We start from the raw sequence: 10172 nt of genomic DNA, 5'->3' as shown, positions 1-10172 counted from the left end.
GTTAGTTCTAGGATGTTTTAGTATAGATCATTCTTGTTCCTTGCTAGTAGAGTATTCATAATGCATCTTCTGAGTTGGCCACTCAAAAGTTGATCAATAGGCATTTTCCAGCCAAAAGGTGTTTGATGAAATGCCTGAGACAATTCTCCTAGGCTTTTAGTATACTTTGCCAAAGACATTTGTTGTTAAAGATGCTAAGATAGCTAATAGAATTGTTAGTAATGATTGCTTTCACATTATTCAACCAAAGACATTTGATGTTTGAGATATGTTAGCAAATGAGCATTCATCTAGACATAGAGCTTGCTTAGAATTGTGTCTAGGCTTAAGGTTGATAGTTTGATTGATCGTTTGTCATCCTTAGTTCGAAACTTGATCACCCAAGGTCTAATCCCTATACCCATGAGTTCTCTTTTCCGTCATTTCATTTATCATTAATCATTAGTTTAAAAACCTCTTAAATTATCGGTTGCACTTAGATTAAGTGAGTACTTGCATCCTCGGTGCTTTGATATCCCTCAGAACTGGTTCGACATTCACTATACTACAACGTTTGTCTTAGGAGCCTTGAAAACTCCTAATATCAACAACGTGTGTTCTTTTTCCTTTATCCTAGTTTCACTTGTTTCTGAAGTCTTAACACAAAAGTCGTGGAAACAAAACAAGAAAAAAACTCTTGGTTGCAGCCAGTGGCAACGGAACTAGGAATTACAGTGGTTCCAACCTTTAAGATCTTGAAGGACGGCAAGGTGATAAAGGAAGTGGTCGGGGCAAAATTTGATGAGTTACTTGCCGCTATTGATGCAGCGAGGTCAGGCTAAGCCTCCTCGTCTCTCTCTATATATCACTCACTGGGGTAGAGCATTAGGACAATTCTCCATCAACATGTAATTGGTTTGGTACTATGTAAAATTTTTTAAGAACCCTTAATTAAGAAACTATCAGGAACACAAAATTTAGGTTTTTTAACTATATTTTATTACTTAAATAGTCAATAAGAGACCCTAATAGGGTTCCTTGGTTAATGATGCTCTAAAAAGTCTTACATGGACCAGTTAACAAAATAAACACAAACCCATATGAGAGTATATGAATGAAAAATTTTACATTAAGACTATACTTGCATCTGAGTAAGTCATTTCTTGACCATGGAGACGATGAGATGACCAAGAATTGTCTTAGCATCTTCTCTCACTCACAGAGAAATCCAAATCAAACAGATACGTTAAAAAATAGAAAGAGAAAAAAAAAAGTTCCAAGACTCATGCTTGTAAATATCAACCACCCCAATTGCATTGAGGCTTACCGTTTTACCCAAAACCTTTCTCTTCAATTAATAGTTCATGAATTCCTCACCAGTCGGATGAAATCGAAACGCATGAGCAAGCGACGTCACCGCCACAGCAGTTGCTGGTGCAGTCGTAGAAGGCGGCAGGGACTCAACAGCCGTAAGATTTTGCAACCCATCAAAGCAAAGACTGTACTTGTTTCTAGGGTTTCTCTCTTCTCCAAACTTCAGTAGTTGAACACCCAAAGAAAGTTGTTTCTGCCTAGGATAGATGAGAGAGAGACAATTGTTGAGATGCAATAGCAACAGAGATTACGATTTCAAATTTGAAAATTGTGGGAGAAAAACTAGACTTCTCTTAATTTTCTATCAGAAAAAAGATATGAATAGGTATGCTGTCAGCGTATAAGATCTTCGTGAATCTCTCTATAATATTTTGCCTACTATTCTACTCTTTCCTTCTCTGTTGCTTATCATGTAGGGGGTATCAGAGTTGTATACGACTTTGTACAGTGTGCAAATAGTGGTATTTATTATATTTCTAAATAGCAGGTAATGTGTTGGTAGGAGTCCTAAATTCTCTTAATTTATTATGATCTCATGATATAGTTTCATATAGTATTTCTATTTTAACAGAATAAATTATAATTTTAAAATTTATTTAAATATACAGAATTTTTATTTTTGTTTATAAATAAAAACTTAATTAATATCATATATTATTCTAATAATAATTATGAAATTAATGAAATGTTTTGTACAATTTGAATTTCTATAAAAATTTTATATCTTTTTCTCAACAGATATATTTAAAAGATAGTAAAATAAATTATGCTAGAATAACATTAATGATGTTCACATTTGTTAACTTGGATATTTAAAAGTTTTAAACTATTAACTATGGAATTTTGATCCATTTCTCAATGTTAATGTTACGAACTTACGATGCATAATTTTCTAAATATATGATTTTATATATTTTCTCCTACTAGAGAAGAGAAGTAATATGAAGACCAATTAAGCTCCTAATAAGCCCAATTTAATAGAACAAAACGAGTCACAATGCCAATACCTATACTATATAGCTCCACGGCTCCACCTTACTGGAGAATCTGCAGAACACAATAGTCGAAAAAGAAAATTATCTGAATCCTAACACAAAATGAATATTAGCGCAATCGAAAGTGCTACTGTTACCGCATCCAATGTAAAAATTAATATGAGAAAATAAAGATCGTATCTAGATGGTCTTGGTTCTCAGGCTTCCAAGTCTCTGTTTCCTGGAGAATAACTCAAGTTCTTGGTTCTCTGTTATATTGGTCGCGTCCATAAATCATCATAAGATCATAGAGACATAAAGAAACTTGAAAGTAAGAGACGAGATCTGTCAAGAATAGCTTTCACATGATAAATAAACACAAAAAGAGAGGTAATTTAGATTACCTCATTTGGGCCTCAGAAATGGTTGAGACAGTGTTGATTCACCAGAATGAACTGGGAATATATCTTTCCACTGTTGTAAGCTTGAAGGAAGCTTGAATATCAAGCAATCCTAGTCCTAATAAGATTGTGATCTTTAGAGATAATGATCAAGATTATATTTAGGAGTTATCTAAATATATGTTTACAATTAGGATTAGGATAAGTGTGGTCTTATATAAAGACAATGTCGAGTTAGAGCATTGTGTGTGTGAGTTTAGAGAGCTTAAGTTTTGTGTAAGTTTCTTAAGCAATAAGAAGAGTGAGTTCTTATTATCTTTGAGTTCATACATACATTCGAGTCTTACAAACAATAATTGGTATCAGAGCTTGAGGCTCGATCAATTATGAGTGATCTTGTGGTAGCGTCAGCTTCGATAAAGAAGAAAGGAGGATCTTCCTCTATTAAGTGCCCGATATTGAATGCAACAAACTATACCGTATGGGCTATGAGGATGAGGATTCTTCTCAGAGTACACAAGGTATGGGAGATCGTGGAGACTGAAGCAGAGGATGATGAAAAAAACGATATGGCTATGGCGCTCTTGTTTCAGTCTATACCGGAGTCACTTATCTTGCAAGTTGGGGAGTTGAGCACGGCAAAGAAAGTGTGGGATGCAATCAAAGGTAGGTATGTAGGAGCAGAGAGAGTAAAGGAGGCTAGATTGCAGACACTTATGGCGGATTTTGATCGTCTCAAGATGAAAGACACAGAGACAATAGATGAGTTCGTTGGAAAGATGTCAGAGATATCTTCAAAATCCGCTGCTTTGGGAGAAGAAATCGTAGAACCAAAACTAGTAAGAAATTTCTTAAGTGTCTTCCCCGAAAGAAGTACATTCATATTGTGGCTGCATTAGAGCAAGTACTTAATCTCAAGACAACAAGCTTTGAGGACATTGTTGGGCGTTTGAAAGCATATGAAGAGTGTGTAGCGGAAGAAGAAGAAGTTCAAGATGATCTGGGAAAACTGATGTATGCAAACCAGGAAACACAATCTAACCGAGGCTTTGGTAATGATTATAGAGGAAGGGGTCGTGGGGGAAGGAACTACTATAACAGAGGACGAGGCAGAGGCAGATACTACACCCCACGCGATCCATCTAAAGTCACATGTTATCGTTGTGATAAGCTAGGACATTATGTGACTGATTGTCCTGACCGTCTATTGAAACTTCAAGAAGCAGAAGAAACTGAGAACACTGAGACTCAAGAAGCAGACGAACTTATGTTACATGAGATCGTGTACTTGAATGAAGAGAAAGTTGTTCCAAGCAAATATGAAGGTGATGTCGGAGAAGATGATATTTGGTATCTCGACAACGGAGCAAGCAATCACATGAGTGGAGATAGGAGATACTTTGCGAGCATTGATGAGTCTATCACAGGGAAAGTGAGATTTGGTGATGACTCGCGTATTGATATCAAAGGCAAAGGGTCCATAGAGTTCATGGATAGAAACGGTGAGCCAAGAAAGATTGTCGATGTATACTTTATACCGGACCTAAAGAGCAACATAATCTCGTTGGGACAAGCTACAGAGGCGGGATGTGATATAAGAATGAAAGATGAACATCTTATTATGCACGATCGTGATGGAAAGTTGATTGCGAAAGCAGTGAGATCGAAGAATCGTTTGTATAAAGTCCGTATGAGAGTTAAAGACACAATGAGCTTATTGACGACTGAGATAAGTGAAACAAGCCGGTGGCACGCGAGGTTAGGACACATTAATCAGGATACAATGAGATCAATGGTGCAAAGAGGACTTGTCACAGGGATTCCAACGATCAATATTGAGAGGAACGTATGTGGTTCATGCTTACTTGGCAAACAAGCAAGACAGTCTTTTCCGCAAGCAACAACTTATAGAGCTTAGAAACTGTTGGAGCTCATTCATGGCGACCTATGTGGCCCCATAACACCTAGTAAAAGTGCTGGCAACAGATATATATTTGTGTTGATTGATGATCATTCTAGGTATATGTGGACTGCGTTACTAAAAGAAAAGAGCGAAGCATTCAAGAAGTTCAAAACCTTCAAGAGTCTAGTGGAGGAAGAGGTGAAAACCAAGATACAAAATCTTAGAACTGATAGGGGAGGAGAGTTTGTGGAAAAAGAGTTCAACGAGTTTTGTGAAGCGGTAGGAATCAAAAGACATCTTACGGCTCCCTGTAGTCCTCAACAGAACGGTGTTGTTGAGCGCCGAAACATAACTTTATTGGAGATGACCAGGAGCTGTCTGAAGCATATGCTGGTTCCAAATTACCTATGGGGAGAAGGGATCAGACATTCAACATATCTTTTGAACCGAATAGCCACTAGAGCTCTTAAAGATCGAACGCCGTATGAAGTATTGAAGGGAAGAAAGCCCAATGTTGCTCACCTTCGGACGTTTGGATGTATTGGTTATGCAAAGATCGACTCAAAGTTCTTAAAGAAGCTCGATGATATATCAAAGCTTCTAGTACATCTCGGGATAGAGCCTGGATCCAAGACGTATCGTATGCTGGATCCACGGACCAAAAGAGTGGTAGTCAGTCGTGATGTAGTGTTTGATGAGACAAAGGGATGGAACTGGAAGTACGATGTCTCTGGGAAGTTGTTAAGCGGGAGCTTCAAGGTTACATTGGGAGACTTTGGCAATCATGGCATACAAGATATCGAACAAACTGAAGCAGAGCAAGAAGAGGTCAATGATGATATTGTTAAGAACGAAATCATAGACGTAGACGATGGTAACACAACTAGTGAGGACGAGCACGAGTCAACTGACAGTCAACAGGTGCTAAGAAGATCGGAGAGACAGAGTATTAAGCCAAAGTACTTGGATGATTATGTTTTGGTTGCTGAATACGAGGGAGAACAGTTGTTACTAAGCTTGAATGACGAACCAAGATGTTTTGAAGAAGCAAAGGAACTGAAGGAATGGATTCTCACATGTGAAGATGAGATAAGGTCTATCACCAAGTTGGATTGGTGGAGTCTAGTTGAGCTGCCTCCAGGAGTCAAACCCATCGGTTTAAAATGGATTTTCAAAATCAAACGTAATGCAGATGGAAGCATCAACAAGTACAAAGCTCGTCTAGTGGCCGAAGGATATGTTCAACAATATGGTGTAGATTTTGAGGAAGTCTTCGCACCAGTGGCTAGAATTGAAACCATAAGACTATTGATCAATCTTACAGCTTCTAACGGATGGGAGATTCATCATCTTGATGTCAAAACCGCATTCTTACATGGAGAGCTGAAAGATACAGTATATGTTACTCAACCTGAAGGATTTGAAGTAAAAGGAAGTGAGGGCAAAGTCTACAAGTTAAAGAAGGCGTTGTATGGTCTTAAACATGCACCGAGAGCATGGAATCATAAGTTAAACAAGTGTCTATTGGAGCTTCGATTCGAGAGATGTCTGAAAGAACCGTCTGTGTACCGAAAGATCATGAGTGGTGAGCTCCTTATAGTTGTTGTGTATGTAGATTATCTTTTTGTCTCTAGAACAAGCTTAAGAATGATTGAAGAGTTTAAGAAGGAGATGGCTATGAGGTTTGAAATGAGTGATCTAGGGAGACTCACCTACTATCTCGGTATTGAGGTGAATCAACATGCAGAAGGCATAACACTGAGTCAAAATCGTTATGCTAGGAAGATACTTGAGGAGGCTGGAATGTTAAACTGTAACTCTGTTCATATACCAATGGAAGCGGGTCTTAAGTTGGCTAAATCCGAGGCAGAGAGAGTTATTGATGCGACTAACTACAGGAAGATCATAGGTTGTTTTCGTTATCTGTTGCACACTAGACCGGATATGTCTTATTGCATAGGAGTGTTGAGTAGGTACATGGCTAGTCCAAAAGAATCGCATGGAGTAGCGGTAAAGCAATGTTTACGTTATCTACAAGGCACAACTACGTTTGGTTTAATGTTCTCTCGAACAAACGATGCGACAAAGTTGGTGGGCTATAGCGATAGTAGCTACAACACAGATCAGGATGATGGTCGAAGTACAACAGGCCATATTTTCTATTTTGGAAGGAGTCCAATAAGCTGGTGTAGTCAAAAGCAAGACACGGTTGCTTTGAGTTCTTGTGAGGCTGAATTCATGGCTGGAACTGAGGCTGCAAGGCAAGCTATTTGGCTGCAAGATCTTCTTGGTGAGATCATGGGAACATCATACGATGGTACAGTTCTGAGCATTGATAATCAATCGGCAATATCGCTTACAAAGAATCCGGTGTTCCATGGTCGAAGCAAACACATTCATTCAAGGTATCATTTTATTAGAGAATGTGTTGAAAGGAAGTTGATTGAAGTCGAGCATGTGCCCGGGAGTGAACAGAAGGCAGACATTTTAACAAAGGCTTTGGGAAGAATTAAGTACAAGGAGATGAGAGAGATGATTGGAGTTCAAGATTTGAAAGACATGAAGTTCAAGCTTAAGGGGGAGAATGCTGTAAGCTTGAAGGAAGCTTGAGTATCAAGCAATCCTAGTCCTAATAAGATAGTGATCTTTAGAGATAATGATCAAGATTATATTTAGGAGTTATCTAAATATATGTTTACAATTAGGATTATGATAAGTGTGGTCTTATATAAAGACAATGTCGAGTTAGAGCATTGTGTGGGTGAGTTTAGAGAGCTTAAGTTTTGTGTAAGTTGTGTAAGTTTCTTAAGCAATAAGAAGAGTGAGTTCTTATTATTTTGAGTTCATACATACATTCGAGTCTTACAAACAATATCCACATGTCACATGTGCACACGTGGAAGAAGAAGCCGCGCGGAGTCACCCCGGCGCAGAAACACCAGACTGTACTGGGAAGGGTCTCGAGACTTAATGCTCGGAAGTTGGTACCAATATTTATCGAAGCCTGGTGGGAGTTGTAACTCTTGGGAGACTCAAGTCACTCAACTACATTGAACGAGCCTGAATTGGTGACAGAAGCTCTATTTTAAATTTACTTATAACTTCTATTATATCGAATTTCAACCGGATTTTCTTATTTCGCCTTAACCAGAGGATTTTTGAGGTAAAAAATGTTTTCTACCTATTTATTTACCAGAAAAGTAAATCTAAACAAACAAACCGTGAACTGTATAATTGATCTTCTTATCCACAAAAAGTAAAGAATTTTGTGAAATCTAATTGAAATTTTAGAAATAAATTTGTGTTACCCTTTAAAGATATTTTTGGGTTTTTTTTTTTAATTTACAATCTGGACGTATTTCGAATTTAAAGAATGGTTTAGGCTAATTTCTAAAAGAAAGTATAGTCCATGAATAATTTTTTTCTCCCAATATTCAAATGAATACTAAGTAATAGGTTCATATTTGCGTAGCCACATGATATGATGAAATGTATAGAGAAGTTTAGCTTTTTTGTGCTTCTTTCGGAGAATCTAAAGAGTAATTTGTTTGAAGTTGAAAAGAAATAAAGTTATATTTTATGTAGAAATAGAATCCGAAGAAAATACTTCTAGAAGTTGTAGAAGATATATTGATTGTACCCAAACTTTAATTGGAAATATGTCATGTGTCTCTCGTCCAAGTAGAAATACATCTAAACAGACAAGGCTTGCCAAACAAAAAATGCGATAGATACAAAGAACTAGTTCAACTATTCGTACAGTTCTCCGAAATTTCTTCTCGTGTCGTATTCTCCGTAATTCAAGCTGTGAGATTATTTTGAGAAATTATTTTATTTGTCTATTAATACCTTTTGAAAATGATATCTTTATATGTTTATGATAAAAAAATTGAAAGGTTTAAGAAAATACTAAATATCATACCGACAATATTATGATATTTATAGCTAACATGTGAATGAATGATATAAAGTTATAAAACTATATATATATATATATATATATCTTTATATATTCAACTTATGTATACTATTCTCTTTAAAAAATAATTATGTTTTGAATATAGGAAGTGGATACATATCCAGTCGTTTTCGAATTGATATAATTTTATCCATAATCAAGCTTTTTAAATGTATATTAAATGTCTAGTTCGAAAATTAAGCTTTTTATGAACACCTAACCCAAGAAAATAAGTTAGAATCATTGGTTGTCCGTATATGAAATTAAACTCGATCAATTTTAAAAATCTTGTTGTTGTGTTTATTTTTGTGTGTGTGTGTTTGTTTCGATGCATCACTAAATAATGGTGGAAACTTTGTCGTTATTTTACAATATCTAATTTTGTCGATTTCAAAAGAGTTTGTACGTGTGTAGTAACACATACCACTAGCTTAATTTGAACCAGAGACAGCCGTTGATCCACACCTGTTTTCTTTTCTCAATTTTTTTCTCAACAAATAAAAACCGTGTTTTCTAAAAAAAAGTTGTTGCCGTGCATTAGACTCTATATATATACCAATAATTCACATCGAGAATAATTAGAATCCAGATACTTTCATCACGACTCTCTCTTCAAAAAAATTCAAGAATAAGAAGAAAAAGTTGAAAAGATCAAGTTATCATGGTTATATCAGAACTAGGAAGAAGAAGCTTTTTAACTTGAGCTGAGATGGTACCGGCTCCGATGATTTCTCGCCGGAGGTGTTCAATGTCTCCGACGCTAGAGACCATTTTCGAAGAAAGGTTTGATGATTTAAATCATCAAGAATATTCTTCTAAAGTTGTGGTGGGACAAGGACACCGTCTTTTTCTCCTCGTTCCGGCGATCATATCGGCCGTTTCTTTGTGTTTTGTTGTATAGACATGATCGTGTTGTTCGATTTTCTTGAAAATATTTACATATATGTATAAGCATTTCAATGTAACTTGTGTAAAATCAGAAGAGCCTTTTTTGTTGTGTGATAAATGTATAAGCAGAAGACTTTTCTATATATAATCTCATGCCTAGTGAGTAGTGATTAAAAAACATCTTATGCCTCTGTTTCAGTTCATGGTGCTAATGTTTCCGATATTATTCTTCAGAAATTGTTATAACGTTTTTTTGACCTATACAAAATAAGTTCTCTAGTAAACAAATCAGGCTTTTTCAAGTTCTAACTCCTCCATTGAAAATCATGGAGATATTTTGTTATTCAAAATACATCCAAATTACAAGTCAAAGAAGCACATGATAGTCTTTGATAGCCTTGTACGTACATCACGAAGTACAAAATCACTGAGAGTAATAGAGAAAGAAAAATCACAATCCGTTTTGGCGCCTGAACTGCAAAACTATCAAAACTTTCTTCAAAAATAGTTTCCAACTTAGGCTGCGAAATGCTCCTCGATAATCTTCTTTGTTGAATCCGATGAAATAGTGAAGGTGCTACCTCTCCCCATGTTTGAATAAACCTCACTTCATTCGCCATGATGCAGTCTTTTAAGAGTTTTGTTACGAAAGATAAGGGTTTTACTTGTCTTGTTATTACTACTGGATGGGAAAA

General features: G+C 36.3%; 1 protein-coding gene across 1 annotated transcript; it reads left to right on the top strand.

The window, feature by feature from the left end:
- Nucleotides 1–9133: 9133 nt before the first annotated feature.
- LOC106360913 lies at nucleotides 9134–9640 on the top strand. Its single transcript, XM_013800589.3, has one exon. It carries the CDS (start codon nucleotides 9299–9301, stop codon nucleotides 9488–9490), a length of 192 nt encoding a protein of 63 aa, XP_013656043.2. The 5' UTR covers nucleotides 9134–9298; the 3' UTR covers nucleotides 9491–9640.
- Nucleotides 9641–10172: the final 532 nt, after the last annotated feature.

This window comes from Brassica napus, chromosome C3 (assembly GCF_020379485.1).
Source record: "Brassica napus cultivar Da-Ae chromosome C3, Da-Ae, whole genome shotgun sequence".
NCBI lineage: Eukaryota > Viridiplantae > Streptophyta > Magnoliopsida > Brassicales > Brassicaceae > Brassica > Brassica napus.
Note: the sequence above shows the minus strand (reverse complement) of the source record. Positions and strands in the feature narration are given on the sequence as shown.